Source organism: Nothoprocta perdicaria, unplaced genomic scaffold, assembly GCF_003342845.1.
Source record: "Nothoprocta perdicaria isolate Ctin4 unplaced genomic scaffold, notPer1 scaffold_2, whole genome shotgun sequence".
Taxonomy (NCBI): domain Eukaryota; kingdom Metazoa; phylum Chordata; class Aves; order Tinamiformes; family Tinamidae; genus Nothoprocta; species Nothoprocta perdicaria.
Window position 1 is genome coordinate 3,943,286 of NW_020455204.1, and position 25,800 is coordinate 3,969,085.

The 25,800-nt window shown below is 42.4% G+C and overlaps 1 protein-coding gene across 1 annotated transcript in view; it reads left to right on the forward strand.

Annotated features, from left to right (window-relative positions):
• ZDHHC8 (zinc finger DHHC-type containing 8) overlaps positions 1 to 16,524 on the forward strand; it is a 20,023-nt gene extending 3,499 nt beyond the window's left edge. The window contains exons 2-10 of the mRNA XM_026037779.1: positions 954 to 1,111; positions 3,302 to 3,474; positions 4,862 to 4,964; positions 7,945 to 8,036; positions 9,059 to 9,191; positions 9,981 to 10,098; positions 10,761 to 10,870; positions 13,496 to 14,532; positions 16,334 to 16,524. Coding sequence (XP_025893564.1) covers positions 954 to 1,111; positions 3,302 to 3,474; positions 4,862 to 4,964; positions 7,945 to 8,036; positions 9,059 to 9,191; positions 9,981 to 10,098; positions 10,761 to 10,870; positions 13,496 to 14,532; positions 16,334 to 16,505 — 2,096 coding nt within the window. The 3' untranslated portion in view covers positions 16,506 to 16,524. The remainder of the gene's footprint in view (positions 1 to 953; positions 1,112 to 3,301; positions 3,475 to 4,861; positions 4,965 to 7,944; positions 8,037 to 9,058; positions 9,192 to 9,980; positions 10,099 to 10,760; positions 10,871 to 13,495; positions 14,533 to 16,333) is intronic.
• Positions 16,525 to 25,800: the final 9,276 nt, after the last annotated feature.

Sequence of the window (25,800 nt, forward strand, 5' to 3'; positions counted from 1 at the left end):
CAAAAAGAACTTTTTTTTTTTTTAAGTGACCTCTTCACTTAAACAGGGCAATGCTTAACTGAGATGACAAGCTATCCACCAGGTTGTCCCTAATAAGATGACTGCAGTATTATGGTCCCCATCTTACTAATGGCACACAGAGGGTAAATGACTACCCCAAGGCCACATAGTGAGAGTATTAGGCTGTAGGATTCCCAACTCCGTGCTCAGATCTCTAGATTATCTAGATAACTAGATCACTAGATCACTCTGCCTTTGAGAAAGAAGAGACCTTCCCATACTGCAAAGAAGCAAACACTGGATATGCTATAGAGATGTAAACACCATCATGAGGGCTCTTTATGGGCACCTGAATTGCTTCTGAAATCAGTGTTTCACTGCGGCACCAAGCTCCCCAGCTGTAAGTCTGGGGCTGGTGGTGGGCTGGCACCAGCGCGTTGGGTAAATGGTCACTTATCAGGGTTGATGTTTGGTATGAGCTAACACAATCTTTTTTCTAACATCTGTTCATGTGATTGCCTTATATCTGGAAGGCCAGTGTTGAATTAATCCTCAATGCATGCAGCAGAACTCCTCACAACAAAGTGCTTGGGTGATTTATGGGTTTTCACCYCCACTTTGACTCTAGCATCCAAGTCATCTCATTCCTTCCAGTTGTAAGTGCTGGCTTAGATAAAACTCAAACACCTCTCCCTCAAGCCAGTGGGGCTGGTATGTAAGGTTGACCAGYGCTCCCTTGGGAACATTATCTCAGATGCTAAAATAACCCTAGATTCAGGTGTCCTGCAGCCAGGACAACCCGTTCTGACAACTCATCACTTCCATCACTCTATTTCCCTGACAAGCTTGAGAGCTTGTGCATTGCCCCAGTAACCAAGGCACTCACTGGATTAGATCTTTTATTATCTTTACCCTCTGTTATTTCCACTAACTTTTATTTTTTCATTGAGCAGCAGATGAAGATGAAGATAAAGATGATGACTTCCGAGCTCCGCTCTACAAGAACGTGGAGATTAAGGGAATCCAAGTACGGATGAAGTGGTGTGCCACCTGCCACTTCTATCGTCCCCCACGCTGCTCTCATTGCAGTGTCTGTGACAACTGTGTTGAGGTAACACTCCTGTCAAGTACGTGATCTGATGGCTTTTTCTTAGTGATGGGGTTGTACATGCTATTGGATACATGCAGTTAGATGGTTGTCTCAGTATTTTAATTCTTGAAAGTCCCCAGCGTTAACCTCAATGATGGTTTCTGACTATTATGTATCACTTCAAATGTTAGTCCTTCATGTGATGTATGTTGCATGTGCAATAATGTTTAGTGCTAACTTTGTTGCCAATGATAATTAAGTTAAAATTTTACAATGCTGGTTATATCTTCCTCAARGTAGCTTTTTTACTCAACTGCTGCTAATTGTGAAACAGGACAGGATTTTCCATAGAGAACCTAAATGATTTATTCCCAATTTTAAAGCAAATGTTTTCACTAATTCATAGCTTCAAAGATTGTTTAGATGATGGTAAATTCTCAGTTGTCCCATGAAATTGCTTCTTTCTGCCCTTCCCAGAGGCTTGATRTGAAAACCAGTTCTCAACAACTGAAGTTTTGCTTCAAAAAGATTGCCCAAAACTCACTAGTGTAAACACTTGCAATTTCATGCAGCCACTAGGCCTCTAGAGGAAGCAGTTTTGTGCAACAGAAAGGAAAATGGGAGAGAATCCAAGAGTAACCTAAATAAATTAGCAGCACACAAGGTGACTCTGCTTGGCTTTTGAGAAGCTATGTGGATGGTCAGATCAGTTGCATGTTCCTTACTATTCTAGTGGGCAAGAAAGAAGCTGTCATTGTATAATTAAATTATGAATGCTGGGGAGGAGTTTAGGCAAAAAACATTAATGACTTCTGAATCGATATATCATGGTCTTAAAAAGTGTATTTTATTGATTCCTGTGATGCTTATTTCTCACTGCACCAGCAGTGCTTCGAGAGAGCGTTAGGAGAAACTCCACTGGTATTTCCATGTAGGGCCCAATTAGGTTTGTACTTGGCATATTTTCAGTTTGGGGCTAATGAGTGTGATAAAAGTTCTCAGCCCAAATAAAACTGAGCTAATTTGATAAAAATAAGCAAATAAAGAAGAAAAAAACCTTTACACTTGCAGAAATAAAAGCAGTCAAAACCTAAAGCATACTGTGACCAGCTGGACCAAAATATGAATACATGAGAAAAATAGTCAGATCTTTATTTGCTTCATTGAAGTGTGCACAGTGGGTATTTATATAGTTCCAAAATCTGTGGATTATTTTGGAACTGCATACACCTAGATTTGCATTGTAGGCTTGTGCTCTGTCAGCATTTCAGACACAGCCTGAAATGATCTTTATTAAATTGCTTCTGTCATTTTCTAATGTTCTTTGTGAAAGCTCTAATCCATTTCTTCTCTTTTGTAATTTTTCAGTCAAGATGTTGCTCAAAACTTATTAGTATGAAAACCCCATTGTCATTGCTGGGGGATGTTTAAAGATAATATTACCATAAAACAAAGAATAAACCACTAATTGATTGATGCAATGGGAGTGTAATATCTGCTCTGAATAACACAGGAATGGGAAGAGTTTATTTCTAAGTGTCTGATCTTGTTTTGACTTATGCACATCAAGAATAATCCCACTGAAGCCAGAGGATTTGCATGCTTATAAATCTGTGTAAAGGCACTTTAATAGTGTCTACAGCTTGCCCTCGTTATAAGCCTTTTGCTAAAAGGGATCCAGCTTTATGAGATACTTTGAACTCTTGACTGAAATGACTAGTTAGTTTTTGTTTCATAACTAATGTATTTTTCCAGAATTTGGTCTGTGTCTTAGCTAGATGTTCATTGAGGACTTGCTTGGTAAAAAAAATATTTTTTGTGAGGCCCATGAATTACAGTGAACAAGCTCTGGATTCATTGAGTTACATATTAATACAGAAATATGGGAGGAGAATTATTTGGCTAGCAGCAGTTTTGCATTCTCAAAATATTACAGGCTATAATAACTTCATTGTAACTGACTCCTCATGCCAAGGATGAAAAAAAATTAGTGCTTCTGCTGTCAAGAGACGTATAGTCTGTCTTTTTTTATGTATAGGCATAGACACCACTGGGTCCCAAGAAGAGCCTTATAAAGAGGGTGTAGCCTGTTGTAATCACAGAGCTATCCTGGTGTGATTTTAGTTGATGGTGGTTCGGACTGATCTCTAAGACGATGTATTTCCTTTCACCAGTTGGATATCATTCCCTGTCTCTTCCTTTCTTTACAAGGATTTTGACCATCACTGCCCATGGGTCAACAATTGCATAGGACGGAGGAACTACCGCTACTTTTTTCTCTTCTTGCTGTCCCTAAGTACACACATGGTTGGAGTATTCACCTTTGGGCTGATCTTTGTATTAAACCATATGGAAAAGCTGGGGGCAGCTCATACCACCATTACGTATCCTTCTTTTTGGTCTTTCAAGAGTTAAGGTGGACTTAAGGAAAATGTGAAAGAATGAATGTAAAGATTGGTCTTCCTGGAAGCGATAGASATCTACTCCTCTCCTGATCCCCTTTTCCTTTTAGTGCAGATCTTCTTCTGTACCCTTCTGACCTTTACAGGCAGCACTTACCCCCAATACTGTGGTTGACTTTCTGTGCTTCTCAGTCATTGCCACAGTGAACCAGCAGAAAGAGATATGCTGCATTCCTGAATTTTATTTCCAACTGGATATGACTCTACACAGCTGGGTACTATTTGCTCTATTTAAAACATGATACAGTAGATTTTGCCCTAGAGGCAGTCCCTCTGCATACAAGCATAATACATCTACTAATATATATGCTAATTAACATATGTTTTTGTTGAATGTTTTGGGATTAGAAATGTCTATATAATAGTTTTGTAGGATTGTAGAAAAAATATATCTCTTAATATTATTTTCTTGCAAATGTTCACCAGAGCTTAAAGATATTTAATGCTGAAGAGTGATTGAGAGGGGATAGAGGATGGATGGAAATTACAAAGTTTTGGTTGACCCGCACAGATGGTCTTGAGGGCAGATGGGATATAGAGGGTTAACAGGGAAGTTAAGGAACCCTCTATATCCTGACAGATTCACCCCACTGAAAAGCAGGCTGTCAGTCCTTAGTAGACACTTACTTTCAAGGAGAAAAGGAAAAACTTGATATAAAGCATTTTACTGCTATTTGACGCTGACATTAGCTCCCTGGTTTTGAGAGATTCTTCTCCCACTGATAGGTTAGAGCCCAAGAGTCTTTAGAGATGGTCATGGCCAGAATCAATGAGCTTATGTTTTATTTTTAAACCATCTCAGGGAGAAGGAGCCAGGCTAGGAGCAGAAATAAAGCAATGTATTTGCTTGGCRTACTGGTCGATGGGAGCTATAAAATGAAGATGCAAGGAGGTCTTTGCTCCGCCAACCTGGTGGTTTTGAGACCCATCCGTCACTGTCTGACTGCATATTTTTAAACTAGAGAGAACAGATGATATGATTAGATACTACAGACCAGAAAAGGCTTAAAATAAGATGATTATTGAAGAGAAGAAGGATGGGAAACTTCCAGCTTTCAAATACTCATTACAAAATTATATGCTGAAGAGAGAAGAGTGGGATTTGCTGCTGGTCTGAAAGGATTCCCATACCATATCTGAAGTTTAATTCCAAAGTAGACTTAACTTTGAGGTGAAATTTAAATAGCCTCATTAAAGGTACAGAATATTCTCCCTGTTTTCAAGATTGTTTTTCTCCTTCTCCCCTCTCTTTTCTTCACACCCKCATTTTCCCTTCACCTATTCCAGTTTCTTTAACTCCTGAATACAGAATGGCTGTCATGTGTGTGGCTGGGTTGTTCTTTATCCCAGTCATCGGTCTCACTGGTTTCCACATTGTCCTCGTGGCCCGAGGACGCACAACCAATGAACAGGTAAGACCTAATTCTTTCTCTGTTCTTGTCCTAAGGTGTGGAATGGGGAAGGAAATAAAGAGAAAATTCACACAGGTCAGTTCAGATAAAGCTAAAACTGACCCAAACCGTAGCAGTAACACACTTACTAGGGCTTTTGTCAGGATTGAGGAAGATTGCCAATTCTTTCCCCACATTTTTGCCGTGGGTACACTGTGCACAATGATTGCTCCTAATCACAAAAGATCAGCACAAGCGTATTTACTACTTTAAAATCAACTCAGAGCCTTGTAATAGGTTTTATGTGTTGAGTACTGTCAACCCAGAAGTTCAAGCTTCATGAGTCAGAGGGAAGGAATCATGAGACAGAAAGGAAAAGATGAAATCATGCTTTTGTTCATGCTTTTGTTCATGCTTTTGTCCTGCCTCCTGGTACACTGAGCACCCCCCGGCAGCCGCTGCTGCCCACAGCGTGGGGTGAGCTGCCTCAGAGGCCATCGCTAAACAAGGGGCCAGCACCACGTGCTGAGCCAAAAAACAGTGAAATTCCTCATTTCCTAGTGGCTAATCCCATGTGTATAACCCTGGGGAGAGGAAGAGCCATATGCACGTGCACATCCCAGAGCGGGTGCCGCAGATTCAGCCCTGCACGGCCGGTCCGCTCGTGCCGGTCGCCTGGGGCGGCTGGCTCAGGAACCTGGCAGGTCAGCCCCGTGTCTCCAGCTTTTTCCCAGCCCCGTGTCTCCAGCTTTTTCCTAGCCCCGTGTCTCCAGCTTTCTTCCCAAGGCTAACTCACAGTGCACGTGCCCATGTGCTGCTCTTGCACAGCTCTGCTCGCAAGCCCACCTTCCCTCACACCACACGTCCTCACCCTTCTGGCATCCGTGGGCTCAGTGCTGTGTTGCACCCTGATGGCTTCGTGCGTGTTTTGGGTTGTATTGCTGCTGTGCAGGCGAAGGTGAAGACACCTGTGTGAGGCCAGGCCTGTGGGGACTAGGAYGAGATGGTGTGTCCTATCCGACAGGAGAGCAAAAAACCCTTTATCTGTGAGTAGTGTGAGGGGTGAAGACGAGACGTGAATCTGAAACCATCCATAATCGATGCCTGACATGGCTTGGATAAAAGCAGGCTTGCTGTCACAGTAAATTCCTACATGGTTTTTTTTCTGCCTATCTCAGTCCTGCTCAGAATCAGCTGCTCTTCACTTTTTTGAACTGATTTTATTAGGCTCAATATTGCTTATAATAGTAGTGTGAAACCCAGGGCGTTTTGGCCTGGAGATGGTGTTCTCCTCTGAATTTGTTTGTAGAAACAAGGAAAATTGTCAATGAGCAGTTTAGCTAGAGGAGGAAAGAGAGAGGGSAAAAATAGTAAAGTAAAATCTAACTTCTTGTATTTGCAGATACACTAAAATTTGGATATGTTGAGAATTTTGCATTTAAGAAGATAGAAATAACTATTAGAAACGGCACCCTGGTTTGGTTTGTTTTGCTGAGCTGCCAGACCCCTTGAGATTAACCTATCTTCCTGGGGTCTTTGCCAAAAATTAAATAAAATCTTCATGGCTGTTGGGTCATATACAGTGTCTAGCAGAGGAAGGATGTTCCAAACCATCATGTCCCTTTTAGAGGAAGCACATTTAAATAATTAGAGCCCTAGACCGAGCATGATGGATATGAGATGTACTGCTGGCTTTGCTACTGTTTTAAAACATTCCTTTTTTTTTTTTTTTTCCTGCAGTCTCAGTATTGATTCTCCTTTCTCACACTGTTAGTTATCTGCTCTCAGCTCTCCACTTACAGAATGTCCAGCTACACTCATACTTTTTCCCTATTACATTTTATAGGCCAGTGCTGTAGCTATTTGTGGTGTTTTGCTGTGAATTCTTGGTATTTGTTCATTCCAGAGATTGCAGGTTTTGAGCATTCATACCAGACAAACTGTTATTTAGGAGCTTATAGTGACTGAGGTTATATGTTTGTGAGCTTCTGAATGCCTCTGAAAGCCATTTATGGAATCAAAATAACCCAACATCTGATCATATCATGGTATTTTTAGTTTCTGAATAGAGCAAACAAAAATCTTTCCTTTTGAGACAGCTTTCTATCAGTGAATGTCAAAGTATTTTAGAAACCAAATGGGTGTAACTGGTGATGCAATCTAATAGATGGAGAAATTTTATCTTCACATTGTGTGTGAGAACATGGACAGAGAGATGTGAAGTGTTTTACCAGCATCTGACAGCAGGTCAGCTGGAGCCAGGAATGACTGCAGATGTGCCAAGTGTCCCAGGCCTATGTTCTAGTCATCAAATTACTCTTCCAACATACAAAACTTCCAGCATTTCAATACATTATATTAAAGAGGCCAGCAAAAATATATTGCAAAATCATTTAATCATTGCAATTTTATGTGCAGGTAATTAAAGTGTTTCTGGTGCTCTGTAAATGTGGTGTTAGGTCAGGCCTATGACTTGATTAAAATGCATTACTTGCAAACTGCAACAGTAATGCTTTTAACGGCAACCGCTATTAATCTCTCCGCCTTTRTTGGTGTTTATCCCCATGCAGTTATTTTCAAGTATTTTCTGGGCTGCCTGCAGAGTGCAAACCCTTTATAGAGCTAATGCAGCTCATCATGGATCCCATCAGTCTCATTTTCTCGGAGCAGTTCATTTCCAAGCAAGCACCATAACCCTGGGGGAGCTCCTGGCTCCCTCCCATGCAAAGCAACTGTTGATCCTGGAGATGGGATGCGTTTAGGGGACGCACAGCCCTCGTCCAAGGCTAGGAGTGTGGAATCGACATCCCTATTGTTTTGGAGGCAACTTGCTGGGGGAGAGGAGGAAAGAGGAGAGGACCAAAGGCGATGGGGAAAGCCTAGAGCCAAATATCCCTCCTAGCTGGCGAGTTTCGGAGCGCGGCGGCCTTGCTGGCCCTGCGAGGGCTGGGGGTGTTTCTGCAGGCGAAGGTTGGAGCTCTGCCCTGAATTATCGTTCCAGGTGACGGGCAAATTCCGAGGGGGAGTGAACCCCTTCACCCGTGGCTGCTGCGGAAACGTGGAGCACGTGCTCTGCAGCCCCCTGGCCCCCAGGTAAGCAGGAGGCTCCACGATGGGGACAGGGGAGGTGGCGGGATGAGGGCAACGGTGCTTGGTTGGGATCACAAGCCAAAGGCTGATGTGCTGCGGGCTGATGTTCAGTCAGACCCTCAGACAGAGCCAGAAACAGGGAGCAAAGCAGGACTCTCAGGCGGGCCGAGCACGGATGTTAATTCAGAATCTTCACCCCAGAGACATATATATACAATGAGCAAATGATCTCAAGAGACAATGACCCTTTTTTGCCAAGATGCTTATCCTGTGAAACTCAGTAACGGGGTAAATTCCATTATTATCAACTTCCTGATACAACTTCTTGCACTGCACAGTCCAAACCCAGGATTGTCATCTGCTGGGAAGAGCGAAAGCATCTAAAATCAGCCTTTCCCCTTTAGTCTTAAATCTAATTTAAGGCGGCTGCGGTTTTTAATCTCACTGACACTTCCATTATCATAAAACAGATTTCCTACCAGGTCTACATCACTGAATGTGGGATTTTATTTATGGCTTTCTATTTTGGGGGAAATAGATTTATTCTTTCACATTTTGAAACTAGAATTTTAAGGCAATAGATCAGGTGGAGTATAAATATCTTAGATGAGGAGTTGTCCAGCTTACATACAGGCCTTTTTGAGGTGCTGAGCAATTCCAGCCCTCAACACTATTATCTGAAATATTGTGAGTTTTTTTAATATTTATTTTTGGCATTGCAACAAATAAGTCTTGGAAGACTTATTGGTATTAAAGTGCAGACACAGGAATAGTGCCTATCTGTGACCTGGACCTCTTGTCCATCTTCAACAATCACCTGTGTTTTTTATTGCATCCCTTCTTCTTCACTAAAATTCATCTTCTTTTTGTTGCTTTCTTGAACTGACATCTATTGAAATAAATGTAGTTTACCTACTAGATTCTGCCACGTTCTGAAGTCTTATCTTGGAAGCAGGATTTTCCTGTTTCTGTCTTGTTCTTAGGTCGTTCTTTCTTTTAATGATGGCTGTTGAATACTTAATTAGGTACGTAGTTGAGCCCAAGAAAAAGCAAGCTGTGAGCGTGAAGCCTCCTTTCCTCCGACCGGACCTATCTGAGCGGCAGATCACCGTGAAGATCAGTGACAACGGGATCCAGGCCAACCTCAATCGCAGCAAGGTAACATGACCTCCATACTCAGTCCTTTCGAGGACTGAGCTTTGAATTGTTACCAAGCCTGGAAATACCAAGCCTGGAAATAACTTTTTGTCATTGAAATTCCCTTGAGATAATGCATCTCTTGGAGAAAATCGTGAAAATTGAGTCYGTTTCTCACATGTCATCCTCTGAGCGTAACCCAGGATTGGTAGCAGCAGCTGTTGGTGTTGCAGAGCTCCTCTTGCAGCTCTATAATAGAACATCTTCTGGCATCTTTTGGAAGATGCTGGTATTCGGTTAGGAGTTTTCAAACTTCAGGAAAGCCTGTGGTGCAATGAAAAAAATATAATCCCAGAAGTTGAGTTTTGCTCCTTCCTCTCGTTTTTTGTTTGTTTGTTTGCTTTGTTTTGTTTTCTGAGTAAGACATATAAGGATTTGGTTTATCATATAAAAAGCAGTGGATTCATGAGAAGCAACCATGCAAAGTATTTACAGGAGACTTTTTCAATATTTACTTGTTGAGAACTACCTAGAAAATTGCTGGAAAATGCTAGAAAACACCATTGTCTTATCTAGTGTGACGCTAATATTGTTCAACAGGCCAAGTAAACAAGAATAGTGGGTTTAAAATTATAYTGGCTTGCTATGGTAAACCTAATTTTATACATGATAGCCCTTATCTGCAGTGGATGCTGCAGCATGTTTGTCATCCCAGGTGTAGGTTATTCTTGTTCATCAGCATCCTCAATGCTGTGACAGGTTGTTATCTAAAGGGCTGTGATTAACGATTGATTCTCTGCTCGTTTTCAGTCTAAAATTAGCCTGGAGGGTCTGGACGATAAAAGTCTGGACATGCAGCCGCCTCTCCCACCCAAAGGAGATCCAAGCAAGTACTCTGAGCTAACAGGGCAGCTGGGGGCCAGTGAAGGTACTGTTTCATGATCAGTGTTTATTTTTAACATTAAGAAATTATTTCAGCTTCTTTAATAAGCTCTCAGTATTCTTTCAAAATAGTAATGGGATCTGGGTGAAGGGCTTTGTATTTGAGAGGGTTCTGACCTAGGGAAATGAATAGCAGGAAAGGGAGAGAAAAATCAACTTTTAAAACTCTTTTTAAAATTTTTGTAAGTTTTAAAATGGAAAGTGTCAGTTTGGAAATCAGGAATATTGGAATGAAATGTTTAGGCATTTCAAACTGAATTATTTCATTCATGAAAAAGCTGAAATTAAAGCTTTGATGCTATCTTTTTTAATCTCTCTCTTTTTTTTTTTCTGTCCAGAGCAGCTGAATTCAACATGACTTCCCCATAATTTCAATTTTTGGCAAAAATACTACTCATCAAAATATATCTCCCCACTTAATATATTGTACCTTGTTTCTTATGTTCTTCAGATTACTGCTCTGACTTTATGCACAGTTATTCCCGTGTGGCGTCCTGTTGATTTGGGTAGAATTTTGCACAAAAATAATACAAATTTTAATCTTTCTGGAACACAGCTTAGTTTGCAGAGGACCTTGGATAAGAGGGAATTAGGCACAACAGCCTCTCCACACATTTTTAATGCAACCTTCTTTTTTATTTCTTCCAGAAAGTGGCCTTTCACCTAAACTTATCAGCCCTCCTACACCTGCCATGTACAAATACCGACCGGCTTTCAGCAACAACCCCAAAGTCCACTATCATGCTGCACCTGAGCAGGTGAGCAAGCCACAGGAGCATGGGAAAACCTGATTTTTAATGCTAAGCAACTTCAGACTGAGGGTAAATTCACCTCCAGGCTCTTGGGAATGTCAGAGTGCAAAAGCGAACATCACTGCTCAGCTTGGATAGGAAATAATGTGGATTTTCACTGTGTTCCGTGTAAAAACATCTCTGCTTTCTTGGTGTTCCTCTGTGCAGCATAATACGTCTGTCTGGCCGTGCACRAGCGCGCACTGATGCTTTACTAGGGTCAGGACTTGATCCTAAGGTGCTGAGAGGTGTCAGGTCCCATTGGATTCTCCTGACATGGATGCCAGCTCCCATTTGCTTCAGTGGGAGCCGCGCACGCTGAAYGCTTTTCTGCATCAGCCCTTCAGGCAAGGGACAATGTGCTCAGTGATTCCTTAACATGTCAGCTTGCAAAACAGAAARAGCTTTTAAAGCATCACAAGAGATATTTTAGCTAAACTTAAAATTCATGGAAAATTCTGTGTGTGACCTGCCGTAGCAGCTTCCTAGAGCATCTAGGTAACATTTWTAAAACAAAACCCCCAAAACAACACTTGGCATTTCTTCCCATCAAAAACCTGAGATCCAAACAATTAAAAGGAGACTTTCTCTTGGCAGGAATGTTCCCTGTGTTCTCTTAGCTTGGAAGTTTCGAAACTGCTTATACTGTATCCTTTGGAAGCACAGTGCAAAACTAAGCCTGCTGAAAATAAACCTGTTTTCTCACTTTTTTTTAATTATCATGAACATTATCATGTTGCAAATGGCCCTCAGAGACCTGAAAACAGCAGTTTGAAAATTGCTAATCTAACTGATATATTGGCAATATGTATGGAAATCTTTATATGTCCATGGCGATAGMCCTAAACATACAGTTTTCTTAAGATTAATTTTGTCAGCTTCTCCAACGTCATTAGTGCAATAACAAGCCAGGAGGTGATGTAATTAAGGAAAGGAAAAAGTGGGAGGGATATATAATTGAGTGTTTCTAAGCAGCAACACTGCAATGAGACAGAATGTTCTTTAAATGACGAGGAAAACTTTGCTAGTGCCCTTCTCACTTTGAAAACACAGGCGGTTGTAGGCAGTGGAATCCCATCCAGCACCAAGTCCAGGGCTTAATATGATTGCAATAAGTGCTTGTAAATCTTACTCTCTGCATCTGAGCAGTGAATGAAGAAAAGATTGGCTTATGAAAGGGAACGTGAGAACAAYGGTGTTTATTGTATGCCAGAAGTTCAATATCCTATCATCTTCACCACGTGACAAATGGCTTGCCAGCCAATTCAAGATATTGTATTTGCAGGTACCAGCCATTGCTTAACTTGTAATTTTGTGCAAGCAGCGCTGTGCACCGTAGATAATATTCTGTGTCATGATACAGTATAGCTGTGGAAGGCATCTTCATTCAGTATATCTTCGTTCAGCACCTAGCTCTTGATGCAATATAGATAGAGGACAGACTCCAATGTGGGCAGGTGATGGAGCAGCGCTGTGCATTGGGAATGGGGTTGGTGTCTCTCTGTCTACAGGTAGCTCCTCCAAACCCATCCCGGGACCATGGTGCTTCCTTAGGCTGGTCAGGGTGCATATGMTGAGCTCTTCCAACACGTTCCCCTTCCTAGTAGTCAAGTGGGAACATTGCAAAAATGAGTTCACTTCGCAAGATGAGAATTGCATTTATTTGCTTGCCAAACCATATCTAAGTAGAGGGCACGAAGGGACAGGGAGTAGCTGATGTGAGGAGTATCATGTTTCCCTTCTGTATCAGCTCCTCAGCCTGTCAACCAAGCTCTGCTTCTGGGCTGTAAAAGCTGTAAGGAAAGGGAGAGCAGAGYACAAGGATGCACAGCCCAAATATACTTCCAGGCGACATCATTTCTCTCTCCTCCTCCTTCACAGGCTGTCACTTGGTCTCCTTTTTTTCTGGAGAAGGACAAATTTAGCATCATACTCTTCAAGATAGTGTGCTGGTTTGCACACTTCTCTATTTTCTAGCTCAAACACAAAAATTTGAAGAAAAGGCTAGAATAAAATATATTTTTGCTAGTTACACTTTTGTTCATAATTTGCCTCTTAAAGGAAATTGGATGAGGGACAAACTGCCCTGATTGTGTTTCTGGTTAAATGTGGCTTCTGGCATAGGTAGCCTCCGTGCTTTAATTAAGCTTAGATGCTTAATTTTGAAGACTTAGAGCCTTCAATTCAGAAGTAGCAAATAGTCATAGCTCTGGCTGAAGTGGATAAGAGTGTCTCCAGTGTGTTGAGCTGAAGCTTAAGGTATGTCTGACTCAGCACTCAAAACCAAATATCCCTCAAATCAAGAGCTCTTTGCAGAAAACCTCAAGCAAAGTGCTTTCCAAGGGCAGTGCTATCAGATTACAATCTGATTTACCTTGACAGTGTTACAGTTTTGAAGGTACTCTGGCGTTCTGTGTTTTCAGTGTTCAATGTATTGACATATTTAATATTCTCCATGTTACTTAGCTCTTAACACAAATGATTTCTTCTTGCTTCCAGGGTTCTTACCCATGGGCTGTTTTCTCCCCATGGAGAGCAAACCCATGCATATATTACAGAGTTTTGTTTTTCTTGTGTTCACCTGTGTTTCAGATCTCCATGCAGGAGGGACACAGCCAAGGAGCTCTGATAGAAGAGGATGACAGGAGCCTGGATTACCAGTCTGAACCGAGCCTGGACATCCCCAGCTACCGGAAGAGCTCTCTGCACAAGACCTATCAGTCTTCCCCACTCCAGATAGATTCCTATGCCATCAATTCCCGATCCCTGAGCCTCAAATCTGCCGGCAGGAGAGGGACGGACAAAGTGCCCCTTCATCCAATAAAGTCTGAAGGGGCAGCTTCCACCCCATACAAAAGCATCTTTTCCCCCAATTCCCTGTCGAACAGAAATGGGAGCCTGTCTTACGACAGCTTGCTAAACCCCATGTCGCCCTCGGGGAGGAAGTGCGTGGCCCACGCCGCAGTGGGCTCCGTSGGGTACCACTCTCCGTACTTATCCGCCAAAATGTGCCACCTGCGGGGCAGCGAGCTGCAGCGCCCGCCCCCRCAGAGCTTCAGCCCGGTGCTGGGCGGCCCAGCTCCGCACCAGCGTGACCCCTCTCCAGTGCGCTACGACAACCTTTCAAAGACCATTATGGCATCCATCCAGGAGAGGAAGGAGATGGAAGAGAGGGAGAAGCTCCTCCACTCGCACCCCGATTCGGTGTTTGCAGACTCGGGTGTCTACGACACCCCTAGCTCCTACAGCCTTCAGCAAGTGAGCACGCTGTCCGAAGACCCCCGCAGCATGGCGATGAGATATGGATCTAGGGACAATCTGATGGCTGCTGCCAGTTTTAGCACAAGGAACCCTATGCTGCAGTCCTCAGTGTCTTCACTCTCCAGTGCAATGTCAAGAGCACCAAGGACTTCCACAACCTCTCTGCAAGCTGATTTAGCCAATAACAATGTCCAGTCCCATCAAGCACTACAGGGCAGGGTGAGCAACGGCTCCTACAAATCGCCGGGCCACCAGGTCCCATCGTCCCCCACTGGGATGCCTAGGTCCCCCTCTTATGGAGGCCCCAAGGCTGTCTCGTTTGTAAACACTGTGGAAGTCACAGAGGTGCAGTCGGTGGGAGCACAAAGGTAGGTGTTGCTTTACAAGCCTCGTCACGATGAGTGCCTGCCCGTTAATGGGCAGCAGCTGTTCATGAGCAGGACCAAGGGGATCTGTCTGCTCTAGGCCAGTGAGGGTAGACGTTTGCACATCAAGTCTCTGGAGAATCTCAGAGTAACCTCAGCATGACTAAATTTTGCAGTGATCAATCAAGGTGGAAAATTAAAGAGTGCTTTAATGCCTTAACTGGATGATTATTTGCAAGGCAGCAGCCAGATTGCCTCCCTGTTGTGCACAAAAGGATGTCTTGCCCTTGTTGCTTGCAGAGCCAAGGGAGGCTGAATCCAGCTGTTGGGTAAACAGAGAGGCACAGTGGTGGTCATCGTACATGCCACCCTAGCTGGCACAAGGGGCCACAGGGCCAGTGCACTCCTGGGAATTGTGCTTGGCACAGAGCTCTATATTTATCTGTATTGAGTGTCCCATAACACCAAAACGGTGCAAGAAGCACAGGCCGTCCCTTAAGGCCTTGCTGTCTACTTCCTTTCAGCATGAAAGGGGAGATGGAGAGGAGAGGGTTTGCTGTACTGAGAACCTGAATAGTGGTGTTGGAACAGGATCCTCAACTGTAGCTTCTGTATGCACTCATCTGGCTTGTCCTTTTGGAGAACATGGACTTGACATGGAAAAGTTGGAAAAGAGCCAAGTGATCCCAAAGTTTTCAGTGAATTGCAGTTGTTAAAATGATTCTTCTACTGGTGGAATTGCTAATGTTAAACAGACATCCCATTCCCATCTTTGAACCTATTAAACTCATGAGCTGGTTTCAGCAAAATAAGGCCTGTGGGTTCTCTGTTGCCCTGTTGAGCCCTGGATGTGCCCGATCCTGCGGTAGGACAGAAAGTTTCTAATGTGCAAAGTTGTCTCTCTCCTCTTATTCTCTGTTTCTTGCTTATGCCGTTGGCTTGTTGGTCCCACTGCTTTTACAGAGGTGTATGTTTAAGAAGTAGGGCCTATAAATACACCCCGGTTCAGGATTCTGAAGTGCCAAAAAGTAATAAGTTTCACAAAAATGGTGAAGCTGTTAAAATACGCATAGTCCCTATTTGATGTTAAAGAAAGTTGCAGACATTAGTCTGCATTAGCTGAACAAGGTCTTCGCTGAAGTTCCTGAAGTCAAGACTTGAGGACAATTTCAGCATTGACTTAGGGCTTTTGTAGCTCTTCGGTGAGGCACATGAATGGTGTGGGACAGTTTTCTGTGCACCCTGGCAGTAGGGGAGAGGAAAGAAGAGAATTCCAGGAGTCCTTCTGGAGGACGGGCTACAGTTTGGGCATCCTGGAGGGCTTCCTGCCTCAGATCACTTTGGGTCTGCTGTTGTGGCATCTTAGGCTTCATCTCTTGTGTCTTTTGGGGATGAGCAACACAATTATGGTTAAATGAATATTTAGATGGATTTTTTTTATGAATATTTTATTTCTTGTTAGTAAAAYATGGTTTGGATTAAGTTGGTAGTGGAGATAAGTAATCCCTCCTGCCTCCCCCAGCTCCTAATGAAGTTACTTYGGGGCAACAAAACATATAAGCAAATGACTAAATAAGCAGGTACCACTGGGGCCTGATCTATGTSTCTGAGGGTTAAACTACTTCTCTCATTGCAGTGGCCTTTCATCAAGTACATTGACTTCAACTAGGTTACTCCTGTACTTGAATATTTTGCAACTTTGAGACTCAGTGTAACAGGGATAGTTGTTCATCCTGAGTAAAGCTATTCTGCTATCCTACTTCTGTCACTTATGTTGTATCTTTTGATGTTTCTTCTGATGCAGGGACGACATGCAGTTGAAGGCACCTCACAGTAAAATAAATGGACAGCCAAAAGGAATAACCAGGTTGGGATCAACATCAAGTTCCCAGGGGACACCCGTCAGCCCTGCTAGACACGCAAACGTTAAGAAGGTGTCTGGTGTTGGTGGAACAACCTATGAGATTTCAGTGTAAAATAAAATTCAAATAAAAATAAAGAGCCATCCACTCAGCCAGCCATGAAGCTAGGAGCACTGTGAAGACTCAGATAACAACAAAGAAGGAGCAGCAGCAGCCGGCCACTCTCCTTTCCTTATTCTGGGTTTGTTATGTTTCCATCCTTCTCTTTTGGCCAAAACCCAGCTGCAGCCTTACTCTTGCAGGAAGGAAGTTGTACAGTCCATCAGACTCTTCCCGAGCGGATAGGCGGGACCTGGTGACCACCGGCCACCACGGCCACCGAGCAGATTTCTGGTGCAAGGGAGCGATAAAGCCGCGGGGCATCCTGTCTGTGAGACCGACCTGGGGCGTGCCAGTCGTGCTGTGAAAGAGCCTGGTTAATCTGGGATCATGCTAAGTTTCCCTCTCCTCTTTACCCCCCGCTCCAATTCTGCCGGCCTGAAGGAGGTTGGAAGGTAACGTGGAGACCCAGCTCCTGTGCAGCCCATGCGGATGGGAACAGCCAGGAGCACCGTGCCGTGTTTGCAAGGAAACAGGAGCAAATCCAGCAGCGGGATCTCATTGCGCGCCCGGCCTCCTGTGCGTCCCCGCCAACAAGGACCCCGACGCCAGGAAGGCTCTTCCATTCCCACCTCTTGCTCCCTCTGGGTTTCAAAGGCTTCTCTGACTCCGAAACAAAACCAAGCAGATAACAAATGAAATGTTTGGATGGGAACATATTTGCAACAGMCGTCAAGCTGCTTTTCCCCCCCGCACCCTCCTTATTACTTATTGGATTTAGGCAATAACGTAGTTTACTGCCTTGCCCCGGTGCCATGCGTGTAATCCTGCTGCAAGGTTATCTTGATCTGTTGAATTTACAGTGTGTGTAACTGAGCCAAGCATATGTCTAGAGGATATAAATTTGCTGTCTGCCTAATGACTAGCACATTCCCTCTGGTCTTCAATACTGTTAGGCAAAGGTGATTTTYCYCCCCCCAAGGGAACAACTTTTTTWWAAAAAAAAAAAAAAGAATATAAATCAAATCTATTGCACACACTGAGGTTTCCCTTTCCTGGCTCCAGAAAGCTATATTTACTTTGTTGGATTTAAAGGCAACTATTATAAAAAACAAGAGAGAGCTACATAATCTTTACCACAGATAYATCAGAACTCTGGTAAAGTGAATTTGGGGGCAGATATGCTTTTTTGCTTTTCTCCAAGCCCCATGTCTTTTTCCTTTCCAGTTACTTACCAGCTCAGAAGCCAATAGTACTGAGATCTGGACTAACCAGCCAGATCCTGGGTGCAGTTATGAGCGACTGTTGCCAAAKTCAGTTAAAATGAATATTTATCACTGAGCCAATTAGCATATGAAACCTCTGCTTCCCACCTGGTTCTCCTAGGGCATAGCTTTTACCAGAGAGCTAAATTCATCATTTTTTCAGGATATTTGTTTCAAAGTATTGACTCCTTTTCAGTCCTTGACTCTAATGAGCATATCTCCCGACATTAGGTAGCAGTTCAGAATGTGTTGGTGATACCTTACTTGTTTTCATGAGTGTTGAGATGAATTCCACCAGAAGGCAAATATCGACCTCAGTTTTTCCTGGTTAAAATTTACCTTTTGATGCGCTAAATCTTGGCACCTGCTGGAATACCTGCTTGTTATATCCCTTGTATATGACATCAATTTGGGAAAGGAAGACTGTAGAAAATATAAGAGAGAGAATATTCTGTCTGTTTAATTCTAGATATGCTCTGAAGGGAGAAATCTGGAAAGCAGTGCAGCTTTCCAGAAATGGGCCAATAGTTATGAGGGAGTCAACTTCAAATCGATGTGTATTTGTTTTATGGCCTTGACTTTTTTTAATGCCTTCCTGTAGGCTACATTGCAGAGCAGGGAAGCAATAGTCCTTCTATGCAGATCTGTTCACTTGCAGGTGGAAAACTGTCTGTAGTTAGAGCTATGATAGGACCAGAAAGATGCTGGCAAACTCAATCAGGTACAGAGGGAGCAATACATATTAAAAGACTGGACAAGCTCATTTGGGAGAAGGTTTAAAGGGCGAAAAAGATGTCACTGGCTAGGCAGCAAAGTGAAAGATGAGTATGACAGTTTTACTGATATTTTAGTTAAAAGATGTAAAACCAAAGGGAAATCGAATGGTTGTCAYGGATTACAAATGGGCTGTATTTAGGAAGAGGGAAAAATGTTGCACATAGGAGGGGAAAGGGTAGTAGAATAGTCTTCCAAGGCAGAATATTGGAGACTATTTAGGGCAATTGAACTATATTTGGACAAATCTTTAAAAATTTTTTCAGCCAGAGGTAAGCTTGCGGGGGCGAGAGGCTAGACCAAATGGCCTTATAGTTTTCTTCCATCCTTAACTGTTACTAGTCTGCAACCCCACCCTGATGTTAACTCCTCAGGAAGGTGCAGTACTTCTCCAAGGACTGGAATTCACTCTGGTGCAYAGAGTACCACAAGACTTGCCTGTCCTTCAAGCGTCAGGTATGCCACGTGTAAGCCCTCCAAAAGAGGAGTAAGTGACATAAGGAATTTGGCCAAGGAGCTAGACAAGGGCACATTTTATTATATTTCTTTGAATGCGTACATGAAATTCATGCAAGCAAGACTGAAATTTGGCACCAATGTAATATTTGCGATTGGCATCTGAGTGATGCTCCACTTTGATTTTTCTTTCTCCTGCAGTTACAAAGGAGAAAGCTACTGATGAACTTGAAGAGCCAGAGAGCCTTTGAAGTTAGCTGCGTTAGTTCACGAGASAAGAGCTTCTCAGTAAGACTAAACACAGTACTGTGTGTATAAAGCACTAATATCCAGGGTTGTTTTGACATGGGTCACCAGGGGCAGGGGAGGAAGAAGCGAATGCACTGTGTTGTTACAGGTTCAGATGTAAGAATTATATATTTTGTGAGTAGTTTGCCCATATTTGAAACACATCCAATGTGGTAATAGGCTTACAATGGTACCAAAGTCTTTTTATTTTAGTTTTTATTTTCCTTTGAGGTTTGCATATATTTCAGTGCACATAGCCTAGGATAAATTATTCAAATCTTCTGAAAGAATAACCTGAGCAGAACTGTTAAGAGGAGGTTGCATGCAGCAAATCCAGCCTCCTTTCCAGCTCCAGGTCCCGAAGCTCCAGCTGGATTCTCGTAGATGTAAGTGTCTGTTGCCCTGCTCCCATGGCAGGCCTGGCGACTCATTCAGCGCACGAACTTTGGAGCACAAGCTGGCCCATGCTAAAGTCTATTTCTTCAAACAGGTTCTAAACTAGCAGCAAAGTTCTTTTTCTACCCAGAAAGTCTCCATGTTTACAGATACTACAGGCCAAATGTTCAGCTGGTGTAAATTGGTGCAGCTCTGTCAAAGCTGGGTTCAGTGACACTAATTTACAGTCGGGTAGGGATCAGGCATGAAAATCCATTGCAAAGTAACACATCTTGTAAARTAGCTTCTTTCTTTTTGTCATGTTTATTTCATGTTTCGGAAGTCTTAAATCTTTTCAACGTGTGTTTATTTTTAGCCGTGGATTGTATTACTTATTTAAAAACAGCAATAGTTTTTGTTTAGTTTATGCATCATTTTTCATTGCATATCGCATCTTATTAGCTGTTCATTCCCTGTTCATACACTCCCATTTACCCTCCAGRTTTTCACTGTAGTACAATCTGCTTTGAAAAGTTGGAGCTCTGTATCTTTAGTTGTATAATATATTGAGYATTATGAAATTAAATGTACTTTACTACATGGGTGGGACAGAGAGGAAATATTTTTACTTGAAGCCTTAATATTTTCTTTTTTTACTACATTGTTGACCTCATAGGAAAGTCTGAATAGCAATGACTTTGAAACTCTGGGCCAAATACTGCACTGATATACAACCAGCATTTGGCCCCTATGTCAAAACTGGATACAGACATAACCCGAAGCGAACAAGGGAAAAAGCCTCAGGGTGGCATCTTTTCCTGAAGATCGTTGAGTCAATCTCCAAGATGTATCCGTAAGCAAGTACATTAAAGAAGTCTTCAAGTCTTGAATCTTTTAAGAAAGGCGATACCAGGAACTGCCCGAATCTCTTACCTTTGCGTTTTCTTTCGGAATTAAAAAGAAATAGAACAAAGCAGATGTAATTAGTTTGGTTCAAGTCAGCTCTAAGGGCTGCACAGAGCTATGGGTTGGTAGCCTCGTGCAGTGAATGACCTGTGTTGTGTTGCTGTTCTAAAAATGCTAATAACCAAGTGTTATGTTATGTCAACTCGGCCTAAGATAATCACCTCATGGGCGTTATAATGGACATTTCTCAGATGATGCCTATTCTACTACAAGCCTAATGTGGAAATTGCAATGTGGTTTTCTTTAGACTGTATTTGTGGTCCAGGCTATATATATATTTGCGTATATATATATGTATATGTGTTTGTGTATATATACATATATATATATTCAATATATTTTTTCATGTGGGAAAGATGGGGTCAAGGTCGCTGTCTCGCAGACAGCTTGGAAAGTCAATGTCGAGCCGTTTTTATGGTCTGTATTTCACCTGTTCTGCCACCTCGAATTGTTGGAATGTATCCGTGCAGGCTTTGTGGAGCTCTGTCTGTAACCTTTTTTTGTGGCTCTCGTAATACATATATATTTTTTAAACCTTTGAGTCATTTCAGTACTTGAGAGTGTCTGGTTTCCCCGATGCTTCGGATGCAGTTGTGTGTTGAGATGGTTCCGGGTGTCCTGCTCCTTCTTACCTCCTCTGTGCAAAAGCTGCGCTGAAGCAGGAAAGGTCCAATCTGGTGCAAAACCTGCAGGTGTCAAAACACAAGACTTGGYTGTATTTTAATTCTCTTTTGCAGACTGCTTTTGGTACAGGATAAGCAGAGTCTTAGTTGCAAATTGTGATCAGTTGCTTGCATGAGCGTGTAAGTGGTCCTGGGAACCACAGTAAAAGGTTTTTTCTATGGCATTTTGTACTATAATCAGCAGCCAGGGGTGAACAGTTCTGCAGGAAATTGTGGAGCTCAATAAGGATCCCACAGCCCGGCATAATCAGGAATGCTCACAATGTTGTTTTGGTATTCATTGAAATGTTCCGCCCGGGATATCTGGATTTATACATGCCAAAGAGGCACACTTCCCAGTCTGTCTCGCTCTCTTCAGCTCTGCATTTGTTTCTGGTCTGTGGAATGATGTCCTCTTGATCTGTAGCCGCGCAGCTGCCGCGGGATTTCGGAAGCCGCGCTGCGTACGCAGGCTGGTTGCAGCAAGTGAGCAGCCAGCCAGGCGTGTGCACTGTAAATGCCATATCTGTGTGCTCTTGTGTCCTTACATGGCAGGGATTATCCTAGATATTAAAAATGGCGAAAAACTTCATCACCAGCACTCTGCTGACATGGCTAAATCAAGCTGAATTATAGAGGCTCACAGACTGTTTCAGTACATCTTATTTAAAGGCATCTTGGCTCACAGAGGTCTTGGCTTTCTGCTCTATGAGGAATGGATAAATCATCCAAGCTTATACTCATTTTTCCACATTGTTTTTATTTATTTATTTTAATCTGCAGGGCACTTTTATGTTCACGCTTTGGAACACAGGAAGAAGAGATAAAGGAAGCTATTTCTACAGGTGAATGTACCTTTAAAGAGAGGGGTAATTGTGTAATAAATGGGTTAGAATTACTGTCAAAATCAGTTTTGTTCATAGTGTCTCAATAACTTGAATTTTCAAATAAGGCTTATTGCATTGCTGATATCTTGTAACCCTGAGACATTTAAAAAAGTGTTGGCTAGACATTTCAGATTATGTGAAGAAATGTGATCTAATTCCACGGATTAAACACAGGCCCAGAGAAGTGATGGTTTATTTTATGTTATCTTTTATATACATATATGTGTATATATATGTATATAATGTCTATATGTATATAAGATATGTGTAGGTGTATACATAAACTACAGTAAAGCTAGTTACAAGTGTCGTTACCTGGTATGTTAATGGTCTTGGTAACAGAATTCTTCAGTCTCATTGGCTTTGATGATATTTCATTATTTGCCTCAAGTGGGCAAACTGACTTCTTACCCCAAATGTTTTTTCCTCCCAATAGAGGTAACTTGGTCATTTATTTGCAAGGAATGTAAGGGACCCCCATAACCTCTCCACATAACAAGGAAAGTAGAATATATCTGGCCTGAGAAGGGCAGCATATGAGGTTGGATCAGCACTTATATGTTGGTAATGTCGACGTTTACCAGTGTGTGCACACAGTGTCAGGATGCTCTTCCCATCCACCACTCGTGGACCAAAGTCATTGCAGTGCTGCTAGGCAGACCAAGCTGGACAGGAGAGGTGCACGGTGTGGCTTACGCAGCAGTTTCTGCCAGTTCCYGAGCTTTTTTAGGAGCTGAGCTGCATTTGAGGATAATGCAGCTACTGCAGGTAAGTCTTGTGTTTTAAAAATATCCCTTTTCTGAAAGAAAACAATTTTATAACTATAAATAGCTTAAAAGCCTGTCTTTCAGCTGACTCATGTGAAATGCCTGCTATGTAAAATCCTTGAGCAGGGCCCGAGTATGCTGTTTCCCACTATCCAAAAAATAGTGAGCATTATATGACATTATCAAATAGCAGAATTAAAATATAATGTAACAATTTTTCAAGAAAGTGGATAAATTGGCAGGGGAGGTTGTGAATTTCACAACCTGGAGGTGATGAGAATGTGATGCAGATGCCCTTTAGCACAAYGTTAATCCCACTGTTGCTGTTAGCACCATTCTGTAGGGGCTCGGGAGAGCAATGCTCCCTTCAGCCTGCACGAGCTGGTTTCTGAGGCCTCATTCCTTAGATGCTCCATGATTTCCTGGTTCTGTGCTCAGGGATAAACTCATCACTTGAGTCTTACAACTTGTGACTTTGGTGGCTTAAATCACTATATTGGTCAGACTGGTTCGAGGTGTAGGCTCATGCTGATTTTCACCAGATGGTTCTTACTTAAACCCCCAAGGAACTGTATGAGCACAGCAGCAAAAATCCACACCAGTGAGCTCGGGAACTTCATCTGGAATAGGGAATTACTGACTGCCCCATTCTGCCTGATCTTCAGCCAGACCACAGCTACCAGAAAAGCTCATCCCATGCTAACACACCAGGCTCCCTGCAGGCTTCAAGGTCCCTCAGAGGAGAGCGTGCATGTCCAGCCAAAATGTTTGCACTTGTTTCAGTGGGTGCACATCTGTCCACGTGTGTTGCATGCACATCCCTGGCAGGAGATGCACAGCCAGTCATAGGGAGCACGTTTAGGGCAAGTGCCAGCTGCAACAGTCCTGCTGAGTAAGGTTATGCTGCATCAGTGACTCTACATCAATATTTTTTTCAGTTGTGCAAAGTTTTAGCCAGCAAAGACATTCAGAAAAGACATTCAGTCTGTCAGAAACAGACTGAGTTTGAAGGCAGATATATTTGGCAACTGCTGTATAGAATTTCCAAGTTGCTTTTGAATGTACATGTGTATTTGTATTTGTGTGTGTAAATATATATATATATACACACATATACATATATATATATATATATATATGTGCAACTGCAGCCTTTCAGTTGGGTATGCTGCAATTCATCAGCAGCAATAGCTTTTGGCAGGGACATAATTCCAAATCTTCTGCTGAGGAAGCCTGCCAAAATATTGTTGGACGGAGATAGGATGAAGAAAGTTATTTATAAAGGCAGATAATTAGGTCCTGTGCTCATTAGCGCTGGGAGTGAGACAGCAAGACGATGTGTGTAATAATGAGTATTTGTAATATCAGAAGATGTGATTTTCTGTGATTTTTCTAGCTGTTGATCAAAAATAGAGGAAAAAAMCCACCAATGAGATCACATGCGTGATTTCGTTGCACAGTTGCAACACGGCTCATGTGAAAGCAGCGCGTTTAAATGCTTGGTTCCAAAAGGGGCAGAGCAGGGTTTGCCACCTGCAGCAAACTCATCCCCAGGTGGTTTTTTATGAAGAAAAGCAGAGAAGATCTGAACCAGCTCTGGACAGAGAAGTAGGAAAGAACATGCATTCACAGGTGCCAGAATTTTGACTTTTGTGCAAAACATTTCATGGGTTGTTAACACCACAGATCTCCTAAATTACGTAATTCTCTTTGCTACAAAACAAAAAAAAAAAAAAAAGAAAGAAAGAAAAACAAGTAAAGCGGGTTGCAAAGAGAGCTGAGTCGAACATGGGGGAAACATTTGCCAAGGCCGCCTCTGCCTTGCTCACCAGGGTCAAGGAATGGGCTTGGCCTCTCTGACGGTCYTGCACACCCAGTTGCACCTTCGCTTCCTTAGCAAATTAGAAGCTCACAGTTATCTAAGACAAAAAATTGGGGGAATTTTCTTTTTGAGGCAATAATATTGAATCCGCTTTTGTTTCCTGGTAGTGATTGCAGCGGGCTACTTTGCTTATGTTTCCATTCCTCTGGCCATCTGCTTCTAATTAAGCCTTCTGGCGGAATACATCATTTTTTATTAGAGCATTGCATTAGATAATGCAGTGTTAGTATTTCTGTTATAAACTTGTTTCAGGAGTATGACTTCAGGGCCAGAACTGGATGTGTTTACTTAATGAAAGGGCTGGAGACAGTATTAATAAAACCAGTTGAGAAGTTACATTTTTTTATGTCTTTCCTTTCATAGATAAATTTTTGGTGTGCTTTTTGGTGTGCTTTTTGATTTGTAATCCTGTCTGTTAGCATTTGGTAGACTGAAATGTTTTGATTTTAGATGACTGACAGCTAAGATCCTGGGAAAAACTTGCTGATAATGAACTTTAAGAGCCTGACCCTGAAAACACGAATGGGTGTTTCCCACTTTCCTAACAGCAACAACTTTTATTTTCCATAGGTAAAGAGGTGACATCCATTCTCGCCTACCTGTAGCATTCAGCATGACCACCTGTGCACTAGGGATCTCTTCCACCCCACAAGGAACGAGATTTATAAACAAGGTTTATTCTCACCCCATGGAGCAACACGTTTCTCAGGTGTTCCCATAGCAGACAAGGCTTCCCAACAACAACGTGTGAAATTCACACCTTTATCCTAGAGCTTTCCATTTGGGGACAATTTCAGAAGAACAAAACCTTGCAATTAAACTTCTTTTTTTAAATTCTTGGAATTATCAATGGCAGTTGCGCTTCAGGAAAGAGAAGTAGGATCTTCAAGATACTTCAGTTTACTGGTGGTAACTGGTGGTGCTAAAGAAATTGCTTTCAACCTACTTTAGCTAGAAAGATGATGATGACAAGTTTAAAATGAAGAAA